The sequence below is a fragment of the Equus asinus genome, chromosome 24, assembly GCF_041296235.1.
Source record: "Equus asinus isolate D_3611 breed Donkey chromosome 24, EquAss-T2T_v2, whole genome shotgun sequence".
NCBI lineage: Eukaryota > Metazoa > Chordata > Mammalia > Perissodactyla > Equidae > Equus > Equus asinus.
The window spans coordinates 38,629,566-38,642,221 of NC_091813.1; the positions used below are offsets into that span (position 1 = coordinate 38,629,566).

Genomic DNA, 12,656 nt, shown 5'->3' on the forward strand with positions numbered 1-12,656 from the left:
TCTTCGATCCCATTCTCTTATTAATACCATGAGCAGGCAACTCCAGCCATGTGTATTATAATACACTTATAAAATTTTTATGTATGTGTAAAAATAAATTTGTGACAAATTAACTATTTATTCTTATTCCGATTTCCCTCACCGAGGCTAACTATAGTGATGGGAGACATTTGTTACTATATAAGAAAAGAATTTACTATCTTATTTTAAAATCAAAACTAGACTAAGACTTCACATCTCAAGGAATGTGGGTCATTGAAATTATTTTTATACAACGTTACTTTTTTAAATAACAAAATAGGCAAGATATTTTAGCTTCATGCTCATGGGGAATGAAACTTTGCATAAAGCTTGTTAAGAAATGGATCAGAATGTACATTAGATCATTTCTTCTAAAACCCACATAACTAACAAGAATGTGAAACACTATATGTGTGGTTTATAAACTAGAGAGATTTTTTTTCTCCCTTCTAATGCTATTTTTATCAAGGTTATTCACTCAGTTATATTTGTTACTTTGTACCGTCTCAGGTAGAACTTGCATCTCCTGTCACTGTACTTAAACAGGAGTGTCCTAAGAGACTGCCTATTATCTGAAATTTAGCCTCTGCTTTCCCAATGGTTGTTGCTTGCTTAAAAAATGTGTGAATCTATGATTTAAGCTTTTATTACACAGCGATTCCATTCTGCCACTGTAACCAAAAGTGCCTGACTGCTCATCAAATTCTCTGTATTCGTTTCACCTTTTCCCCCCAATCTCTGTTAGGTTCTGAGCTCATGCCCAAAGCGCTCTCCACCAGGATAGTGGGAGGCATTTGGTGGTTTTTCACACTTATCATCATTTCTTCGTATACTGCTAACTTAGCAGCTTTTCTAACAGTGGAGCGCATGGAATCCCCGATTGACTCTGCTGATGATTTAGCTAAACAAACCAAGATAGAGTACGGTGCCGTGGAGGATGGCGCAACCATGACGTTTTTCAAGGTAAGTCTTACTGTTTATCTAAAATTTGTGTATTAAAATGATAGACTGCAAACAAACAAACCTCTCTCTATTAATAAACTTAATAGCATAGCAACACTGTTATTTGTCCCGAATAATGAATAGCATATACCTCAGAGTGGGGGAGAGGTAAATAACTAAACATAGGGCCTTCAAGGCAGAACATTTTAATCCTTGCAAATGGCAAAGAGTTTTGCTCTATAAGTATTCCGTTTTTGTTTGGAGGAAAATCTACCCAAAGAGAACATTTTTTCCCCCAAGAAGGTTTTGTGTTTGAATGTAAGAGAAGAGTAATATATTTATTAAAAATTGAATAGTGGTAGATTTAGACTCTACAAGGCTTGGTTATTTCCAGAAGAATGGAATGATTACATGTAAGGATATTTCCCATACATATATTTCTTTCTGTTAAGATGAGACAAGATTTACTTGTTCAGAAGCCTACAGAAAAAGAAGGGAAATAAGGGCTGGTAGAAACTAGCAGAAACAGTTCTTGTTATCTGTACGTTTATCCATCAAATACTTGGGAGTCATGGAATCTGAAAACGGGCTACTCCACTGAACTTGCAATGGTTTGCAGAGGGACCGCGCTGTGGAACATTTAAATGGAAAGTGTGTTTGTACCAAATTCCAGGTATATAGGGCGCCTTGCCCTCCTCTTTGTTATTCCTCTTCTCCTTAGTCCAGCTGATCTCACTGGCCTAGAGTGGAACAAATGGGGAGATTTCACTGTAGGTGGGTCAATATCACTTCATAACTCCTCTTGTGTCTTACCAAGTATTTTTATATTCTTTGTAGATTAGGCAAATTTTTAAACATTGGTATTTTCCCTCACCAGTCACACAAATGCAATTTGCAGTTCAAATGTGCAGTAGAGTGGTAGATTTTTTTTAAAAAAATAATTGCCTCAAGCTATAAAATAAATTGTTTCATCAGACATTTATCAAGTGCCTATTGAATACTAGGAATTGCCCTACACGTTGGGTATTCTAGAACAAATAGCATCTAGTTCTCATTTTCAAGATTATAATTTGTTTGGAGATGCGAAAGACTAAATCACAATCATGGAAGTAGCTTTTATGTGATTTAAAACAGTAATTTTGCCAATTGATTATGTAATTTTCTTTGTAAAAATTCTTATAAAACTAAATCAGCTTTTGTTTTTCTGGAGTTCTGGAGGGCATCATATACCCAAAGAATGGGATAGATTTGATTGTTTAACCAGATCTATGTAATTCTTAAAATTTAATTATTTTTAAAGCCAGTAGCTCATATGGCTAGATTAAAGTTCGTGTGCATATTTTACATTTAATTGGAAAATCATTATTATTTAATCAAACTATTGAATAATCAAGTAAGAACAAAGCGTTATGATCAGTATGGTGCTATTTGACTATACTAATAGCAATTGATCAATTTTCTCCAATTGAATATTTACAATTAATAGAAACTGCTCTTCTTATAAAACTTTTTTTTTAAAGAAATCAGCTGTTGAAAATGCTAAATGTGCATTGTCAGTGTCAATAACTTTGCAAGGAGTGAATATGTGGTGCATTTAAATTATTATAATATCCAAGGGACTTCTGAAGTTGTTATTTGTAAAATAACAGAAAATACCTAACGCAAGGGATTTGATACTAGAAGTGATTATTTATTTCATAAATACTTCAGAGTTTTAACCTCATTTTTACTTTTCAGAAGACTCAAATATCTTAAGTTTAAAAGCTATTATATACTTTGAGCAAGGTTTATCTCTGGAAAATCAATTTGAAAAAAATCTTTTTGTCTCATCTCTAAGCTTATTTTCTCCCTTTTTTGTCTTTCCAATCTTCCGTCTTTTTCTCCTTTTTTTTAGTTCAATTGTTCTCTGCAGTGTCATTTTTGCCTACCTTCACTTTTCCTCGCCATTGACTTTTCTTTTTACTCTTTCATTTCTTGCTTTGCTTTCTCTCACACAAAGGTGCTTCTAGCACCCAGGAGAAAATGGACGTGAAACAGCTGTTTCCAATAGCACAAACTTGCTTTCTGGAATGTATACTAGTCACGATAAAAACCACACAGTGATAATCACTAAGTTGACAATTACCTTATGTTGATAACTTTATCACATGCTGAATTCTTACTGTTGAAGTTAGAAAAATAAAACATTAGAATTTAAAAGCATACATTAAATGTTGATTTTACTTTAGTTATTTCAGTGAAGCCCTAAATGATACTAATTACAGCCTCATATTTAGGCTTGTTAAACTACAAGCTTATACCAGCCATGGGTATGAAATTAAAAAAATAAAATTCCCTAGCAAGCTGGAATTGAAGCAATTGCATGTTCATTTTGCAGCTCTACAGTGAACCAGGGACTATTGTGTGTAGTCTATTTATATTTGATACTGTTCTTTTATTTCTTAATTAACAGCAATGCATACAAACGCTCTAGGAAGCACCCTTAAGGCATTGATTTCTAAAGGAATTTCCATCTTGTTTTTACTAATTTAACAAGACCCTGCTGTTAGCTGATTGTTCTGGAATGCTCAGCTCCAGAAAATTATTTTAAAGAATGATATGGTTTTGTTAGTACAAGCAAGAAGAGCTGGCTCAAGATACCTAGGCTTAAAGGGGGTAAATCCTCAGTATTGAGAAAACACAGTGTTATATAGTCATTCTGCAACATTAAATAATTCCTTTTCCAAAGAAGATGCTTGACTTTGTTCATTGTGCTTACATGTCTATTGTCTTCAAGAAGAACTCTTTCTTCTTTTCTTCTGTAGCCATTACACTCCACACACATTCTTCCCAGGGATAGATGTAAAGCCATGACTGACAAAGTAACTCAAAATTGAACAGATGGTGGTTCTTCAGTGTTATTCCACGTAAACAATAGAAAACTGTATAGCATCACCAATATGTTCTTAATAATATTTAGGTAATAAAATTGTTGAGGGCCTAGGGATTTTATTGGAAAGCAATAAAAGAGGAGTTAAAACCTCCTTCTCGGAATCTGGGAACTTGGTGTAGTAGAACTGAAATCTCACCCCTGAATATCATACAAAATGTTACCAAGCAACAAGCGCATTCTTTTCTTCTTGAAGTATAAAGATTAGGAGAATGAATACATATAGATTACATGCTTAAAAATAACTCAGCTAGAGCCTGTAGGTGCTATGATCTCTTTTGAATATCCCTATATTTTCGAAGCAAGTCATATGTTTTACAAAATAATGCTGAATCATCTTGTTTCTATGTAACCCATGACTCAGGTTTTCCAGTTTCTACGAATTGTCTCTGGGCTTGGTCTACCTGAAATCTCTGGCTTTGCCACATAAACTGGTCTAGTCTGTTCTTCCAAAAAAAGATAGGATGAAAGGAGATACATGCTCTCTTCTATGGTTGTTAAAAAAAAATTCTGCCCCATATTGAAAGGACATTTAAATGGTATCAAATATCTAATGTAAATCAAGTAGTACTTCTGAGACCGTAGAGGACAATTTAGAATAGTTGTTAGGTGTGAAAAAAAACTGTAGAATCAGGGAAACCTGAGCTTAATTTCTGGCTCCACCACTTACTGGCTATAGTTAGATAAGACACTTGCCCTTGTAAACGTCTGATTCTTCCCCTCAAAATTGGAATGACTAACAAGGCCATTCTCACAATATTTTTTGAATATTAAATGAGAGCTCTTCATGATATGCTAAGCACCTAGTAAAAGCTTGATAGATGTTATATATTAGCATTACTAGAACACATGGCTAATTTTTAAAATTCAGAATTTAGAATACTTTTAAACAGAGTCAAGTAAATTGTGTTTCTATGACCCACAACTGGATAAATAATTTTTAAATAGATTTAAAAAGAGGTCACACCAAGTTTATCTAACTTAAATTGCTTCTTTATGAACTTCTGATTATTGTCATGAAAAAGGAATTTTAATTTGATAAGTGAAATAAATCTTTGGAGCAGTTTTTAGAAGCTCTTTTCTAGACTGTATTTTGAAATAGTATATTGAGGTGCAATTAAAAATTCTTTGGGGAATTTATGCCAAATCGTAGATGAAAGAACTTTAATATAAAAAAATACTCCTTCTTAATTTTAATTTTTTTTTAACCTAATGATTATGATGTCCTGTTTTGGCCAGTTTCACCATGCATCTCATGTTCTCAATCATATTGTATGGATGTTCAGTTGTACGATATCAAGTTTTTATTCAATAAATACTTACCAATCATCTCTTATGTGGCAGGCGTTGTGTTAAATCCCAGACATACACCCTACATCTCCAAGCACCCCCCAATACCTGTCCACTCCATCTCCTAGATTTCTTTCTGTTTCCTTTACGTAATGCTATCCTGGTCCAGCCCAGTGTCATCTCTGTCCAGAATTTTGCAGTAACTATCTAACTTTTCTTTTTCCCATGTTTGTCCCTATTCTCTATGCTGCTACCAGAGTGACTTGAAGCCGTTCAAAACTACCCTCTCCATTTGCTTTAGGATAAGAACCTAGCTCCGTAGCAGGTTTACAAGACAACATCTTCTGGCTTCTTATTTTTTAGCCATTGGTTGTTACCCTCTAAACTCCAGCCAAACAGGTTAGATTTTAGTCCTGTGTTGTATCGCAAGTACATGATCCACCTCCTTCTCCAATGCCCTTTATGCTTTCTTTTCCCCCATCCCTGTCCTTCCCCACCAACATAACTGGTTATATTTTCTTTATTCTTAGAGCCTAACGCATACTTCAATTATTCCAGGCAAATTTTTCTGATCCTTCCCCTATCCAAATCTATCCAATCTGAGTAAGGTACTCTTTCTTTATATTCTCTGAGCACTTTTTATTCTATCGTCATTAACATATCACCCCAAGCTGTATTCACTTGGTTCCTCTGTTTCCACACTACACTGTACAGCATGGGGAAGGGATTACTCTATATCATTAACACTTGGATCTCTAGTTCTCAGCACAGACTCTGCATATGGTTTGAGCTTTATTAGTCATCAGTTGCCACAACAATATTGCTTAACAAACAACCAAAAACTTTTAGCGGCCTGTAACATGAACTTTGATTTAAGTTACTTATTTAAGTCCGCTGTTCCACTCCTAGAAACTTGGAGCCCAAAGGCTTGTCAATATTTTGAACAGACTCCATTTCTATTATACAAGGGTGACAGTGCTTTTGCCAATACCATTTCTGCTAAACCTGTGTGGCCTTTAAATGTATCCAGTTGAGTCTATTTGTAATCTAAAAACCACACCCACAGTTCTTTTTAAAGAGTGCCACTCTCTAGACAATCATTGCTACTTTGGGCTAGACACTCTTTATCCTGAGAGGAAAATCTACAAGCCGTTACCTTAAATTATTCAGAGGTCTTAACAAAGTATTTAAAGGCAACAGGCTTAATTTGATCTTTATTTAAGGGCTGATGCCGTGTTGAAACAATTTTGAGAACTTTTCCTGGCTTGAGGCTCTGAAGGTTAGAAATACTTTTATTACCCAACCACGCACTTCTAACTCTTCTATGTCACCTCTAAATTCTGTTCGCAAACCGCCCAGTTTTTTGAAATTATTTCTTCTTCCTCCTCCTCTTTGTTGTTCCGCTTATTGTTAATAGTCTATCTCTTTCTTGTGCTACCTTATCCTATGTAGCTAAAAGTCACCAGCTGATACCTTGAGTGTTTTGTCAGTTTGTCTGGATATTTCTTTAGCCAAGTCCAGAAGATTATTAGTGCATTTTCTATCTTCCAAGTTACTACAAAGCACTCTTTAAAAATGTTATTTCCCCTTGTATTCACAGATTCTCATTTTCCCAGCCACCTCTAATGATTTCATTGTCATTTGCTATGTGTTCCCTAAATATTTAGTTTTTCTTTAAGGCAGCAACTCACTTCTTTTACTAAATTCTGTACAGTTATCCATTAGCATGACGAATATTGCATTCACTGACGGAACACCTATGACACAGGGTTTTAGGTAGAGTGTGTGATTACTTTCAAAATTTTGCTATTCTGTAGAGAGCCAAAAAGATTTCCTCAAAATATCTAGCCCTCTATGGCATTTCCATTTTGCAATCTTGGGTTAAAAGTCAACTTCTTCCGAATTGTAGGTTATGGTGTTGGGAATTCAAGCCAGTGGATTCATTCATCTTGAGGGGGAGAGTTTTATCTTTTGGTTTCTAGCAGCAAAGAGGTTTTGTTTTGTTTTCTTTGTGCATAGTCCCCTCTTTAGGAGAACTCAAAGTACATTCTAAATGCCAGCTCATTAATCTTCACAGCAACCCATAAGAAAGGTAGGAAGCAATTATCACTATGCTCATTTAACAGATGAGGAAACTGGGCCATGGAGAGGTTAAGTGACTTATTAATTATGAAAGCAATAACCAACGAACTCATAGTATCAACAATAAACGTAATAGCTAAAGATATCATGGCAAACCATCATTACTCAGAAGAGCTAAGTGCATTAGTCATTTTGGCTCACCCGCATGACCTCAATGTTTGATCATATTAAGTTTCTGAAGCATTTGCCTTATGCCATTGGGGCAGATACAGCTATAACATATTCTTTATAGTCTGCTGCTAATTCTAAGCTTGTCAGTTCAGTGGTCTTCTAAAATTAAATTATGCTAGGATGACAATATAGGTTTTTAAGCCTGAATTGCTCATGTGGCATGCCTGTAATGAGTTTTTGAAAGCTTGAGTGATTTTTGTTTCTTAAATGCCAAAAGAATAGAAGTAATTTTTGAGTTGAGGGATAGAATGTAAAAATTTGGCAGTTTACTGCATCTACCTAATAAATGGATTTAGAAGCATACCATTCATTAGACATTTCTCATATTTTAAAAATTTCTTCAAAACATAATTTTTGTTTGTTGTTTTTATTTAGAACAGAGCTGGTAATGCAAGTATAATGTATTTACTATGAAGAGATTTACACGTTAGAAAAGTAGATTCTCAAAATGGTATCTATAGCGTACTTAGTTTTCACATTGAAAAGTATCTTCCTAATGAATGATTATTTTCCTCTTGCTATATCAGTGGTAAAACATTTTGAAAGTTGTCATTTGCCAATGCAGAAAATTAACCTAAAGTAGTTTTCAAATATGAGAAAGATGATCTAAACTTACTTTGGAATTTTACCTACTTTGGAATTTTATTTCATTTATTTTTTTATTGAGATATAATTGACATATAACATTCCATAAGTTTAAGATATTCAAAGTATTTACTTGATACATTTTTATATTGAAATATGATTACCACTATGGCATTAGCTAATGCCTCTATCATATCACATAATTACCACTTCTTTTTCATGGTGAGAACAATTAAGGTGTAGACTCTTAGCAACTTTGAAATTTATAATAGAATATTATTGAATATAATCACTATGCTATACATTAGATCTCTAAGTCTTATTCTTTAAAGATAACAAATTCCAAGTTATGTATGGTCATCACAAAGAAAAGCTTCAATAGTTATTTGTTGGCACATGGATAAAAATTGATTATGTCTTTCAATGTGTACCACATTGACTATGACAGATTTTAATCATTTTCAGCCACTATCCAAAAGGGATTCTCTGGCAATAGGATAATTAGAAAATCTTTATGGTACTTCAAAAAGTACAAGGATTATTTCTTAAATATTCATTCATGTAAGAGTTGCCCTGCTTATTTAAATGTTACTCATTTGCCACATAGCTTTGTTTTCAGGCCATTTTTATTTACTTAGAGTCAATTTATGCTTAGTAAAGACACCCTCCTTTTCTTCTCTCTTTTCTCTTCAATAATTTAGGCAAAAAAGGTCTCAAATTTCAGCTTTGGGTCTCACCTAGGGGATATTTTTTTTGTGCTTGAAACTAATTTAAAATTGAAATATTAACATGAGCATAGGTATATAGGCACCAAAGCTTTTTGTGACTAATCTTTTTGATTTGTTGATAAGCTGTATCTCCCTATGTATCCATCATAGATTCCACGCATAGCCCAGCAAAGTTAGCAATACTGACTATTTTATCAGAATACCTAGTTAAACTCTAGTTCATGTTATGGGGCCGGTCTTCGATCTACCAAAGTTGTAAGAGATGTGGCTGTGCTGCCATCAGTGAGGCTGGATAGCATATATGTCACATAGAAATATGGTCTTGTCCATGACAGGCAATCAGATCACTTTGATAAATAAGAAGATAGTATTGATTTACACATCAGTTTCCTTTTCCAAGGGATAGAGTAGTTATTTTGTCTTATTTGAGTATGTCATCCACTAAGTTTTAAGAATCTTTAAAGTATCCATTTGTTTGAGTCAGAAGTCTCAACCTGTCTGTGCATTAGAGCATTAGAATCACTTGGGGGAGCTCTTAGAGAATACTGAGGCCCAGGCCCCTCTCCAGGCCAAGAAATTAAAAATATTTTGGGGTGGGAGCCCGAGCATCTGAGTTTTTTATAACCTCCTCTGGAGTTTCTAATGTACAGGCAAGTGAATTTAATGTGAAATTTAAATAATCCTTTCATCATTGACATCAATAGTTATTAACTGATTGCATCTACTTTCATTTCTTTCCTATTAGTGTGGGCATTTTTCTTTTCTGAAACCCAGACTCCACAAAATATCAGAGGGAGACATGAAATGATGATAAATTTACTGACCACATGCTTGTTTCTTTCAAATTATTTACTTGGATTGTGTTTAAAGTCTTTTTCAACAAAGACTTACTGAGAGTAAATAATCTAATTACGTCTTCATTTCTGACACCATTTCTGGAGGTCCCCCAATGGAGATGCATGAGAATTGCTGTGTAGCAGGATGAAGAAGGCTTTTTTCCCTTCTCAGAGAAGTATGGTGGGGTAAATTCTGACTTTTGTTTGTATCTCTGAGCAAAAGTTGAGAAAATACGTATTCTATGGGACCTGAGGAATGAATATATTCATCTTTCCTTTGTAAGCCTTTACCGCAGGTTTTTCTACCACGGAGGAAGGCAGGAAAAATTAGAGAAGGGACTCACAAGAAGGTGTATTAGAATCTTGGAGACCCATAAAGGTGTCTCGGCAGGATTGTCCATATGACTTTTGTGTTTGGCTAATGGGGAGCAGACTAAGAAGAGATGAACTACCCTACTCTATAGATACATGTTCAGTTAGGTTCTGAGCAATAGTTTGAGATTTGGGCTCATGCAGTTTTCTTTCCTAAGCTTGTTGTATTATCCTATAATATTTGGTGAACTACTGTCACTCTTTCCTTATTGTGGAAAAAAAAATTGTACCTATATTAAATAATGGGGATAAATTATTACACAATTCTAATTTATATCTTCCTTTATGTTACTTGAGAATTCTTCAATCTCCCTCTGCAAATCTAAACTGAAGCAAAATGCTCCTCTAATGTAACATCATGCTCTGACCTAGGTGATGGGAAACCCGCATACTTAGGCTTCTAGGCCAAGAACTGTTCTTGCTAACTTGCTTGCAAGTTACTAATTAGGTAATAACTCTCCGGCTAATTAGAATAAATGGAAACTTTATTTCCAACATTTTGTTTGTTTGTTTCATGTATTTAAGTTTGTGGATAATTTAGTTTACTGGCTTAATTTTTCTACATACTTAAGTGAATGAAACCAAACTTAAAATCTTTATGTGATTGAACACCAGTGTATCTGAACAGCCAGTGTAGACTAGTGATTAATATTGTTACTGAAATTTTTATCTGTTCATGTTGATCTTCTCTTCATTTTCCATCAGACAGCTTTTCTAGAAATCTAAAAGAAACATCTCAGCAAAGATTGTTGTGGCCATATCATTTCTCTAACTCTCCCAAATTATTTTTTATTTTTTAATGATGTTAAAATATTGGCTGTGGGTAATGCATTACTGTTAACGTTAGGTTCAGTGATCATATTTTGTTTAATAAAATAAGGTTGAGATCTTTAAAGTATTGTTATATTAATGTCTAATATGGTTTTGATATTAGTTATTCATGTTTGAAATAAATATTTAAATCAATTCTTTATGATGCATTTAATTTATTGGCATCGTAAGGGGGGTATTTTTTCCCAAAGAGGTTGTTTCCCTTCCCCTTTCCTCATCTAACACCCAATTTATTGTATGTGAGGCCTGATCCTATGTTTATTACAGGGATTTGCATAAGGCCTACAGGAAACCAACACCATTTTACTATGTTCCCATTGCAAGAAATAAAATGGTGCCTTTGAGTAAAGCTGTTTCATCAGACACTAGCTTAGCATGCCAAGTTACAGCCATCAATGGAGAAACAGCAGATGTGAAGGCTAGTTGGCATCAAAGCATATGAGTCGGAAGACTTTCCTATGGGAAAGAAAGTGCTTCATTACACTTTATCTATACTAAGAACATTGGTTCTATCAAGCTGTCTGAAAATTAGAATATGATGGGTTTTATTGCTCTAGCTCTGCCAGAATGAACTCAATAGTTAAAAAGTAAGCGATAACACCATTTGGGGAATTATAAGAAGTGATTAAGAGTTTCAATGTATTTCAACTTGGAAGGAGCAGCAACTTTTATCTTAGCTTCTCTAAAATGTCCGAGGGACAAAAGCTTAACCCCTCTCTAATGGTTATAGTTTCAATATGTACCAGCGAAGCTTTGGAGCACTTCAATGGAAGAAAGAAGTTATGTGTTTGACTGAAGTGTAAAATCTGAAAAACATGTTTTAATTGCCTTGGAAAGCAAGTGTGTGAGGCTGATGTCCTTCTAGGATACACTGTGGTCTCTCCCTCCTCTGCTAGCCTTCCTCCACTCAGTGTAGGGACCACTCTGCTTTTGTCGTCAGGATGGCCACTCAAACACCTCGTCGCACCTCATCAATCATAGGGGAGAGGACCCCACAGGGAGTGAGAGAACGTGAAAGTCAGTTAATCGAGTGATGATGGGCTGGCATGTCAAGCGCTGGATAATGGATAACAGCTGTCCCTGTAAGAGTTTATAGCCACTGGTTAGGCAAAAATTTGAAGGGAATTCAGGAAGGGCTTATTTTTGGACACAAAAAAAATAGGCTGAGATAAATATTATCAAAAAAATTGTCATTTTAAAACCATAATGTTTTATTTCTCAGATAAAAAATAATTAAAATGAAAATTCCATTTTTTCTATATAAATAGCTGAATAAAAGCATCATTTAGTATTACTAAAACAAATGTACAAACAAACAAAAAACAGACTCTCTGCTTTGTAAATTCTTTGAGGAAATTATATTTGTTGGCATTGACTAAGAAAGATCTATTAATCATGCATGCTGTTTTGTTTTTGGGGGGAGGGGTTGGAATTTAGAGTATCACCAAAGACATGTTATCCTTGTTCCTTTAGGTTGTCTATTAATTACAGAGTGAATACCCTGAAACTTGTACTTAGTCCAGAATTTCCATAGTAGTTAATGTGCTTGATTTTTCATGCTCTGTGATGTCTTTTTTAGGGGGAAGCTATGCTTTTCTTGCAAATGCATTTTAAACTAATTAGCATCTTTGGTTAGCTTTATTTTGTTTTGCTCATTTGTTTTCCTATTCCTTTCCAAAGGTTCAAATAGCGGTAATATCACTTTGTTATTTGATATTAAGAACTGATTCAAGACGTCGCATTATAGTTAAATTGGTTCTTTTACTATATCATAAAGCAAAATGAAGTTTACTATTACTTACTGCTGCT

At 34.4% G+C, this 12,656-nt stretch overlaps 1 protein-coding gene across 4 annotated transcripts in view; it reads left to right on the forward strand.

Moving 5' to 3' along the window:
- GRIK2 (glutamate ionotropic receptor kainate type subunit 2) overlaps window positions 1-12,656 on the forward strand; it is a 627,117-nt gene that overhangs the window by 508,701 nt on the left and 105,760 nt on the right. For all 4 annotated transcript variants that reach the window (XM_014841096.3, XM_070496405.1, XM_070496406.1 and 1 more), the window contains exon 14: window positions 767-984. In XM_014841096.3, the coding sequence (XP_014696582.3) occupies window positions 767-984 (218 nt within the window). The remainder of the gene's footprint in view (window positions 1-766; window positions 985-12,656) is intronic.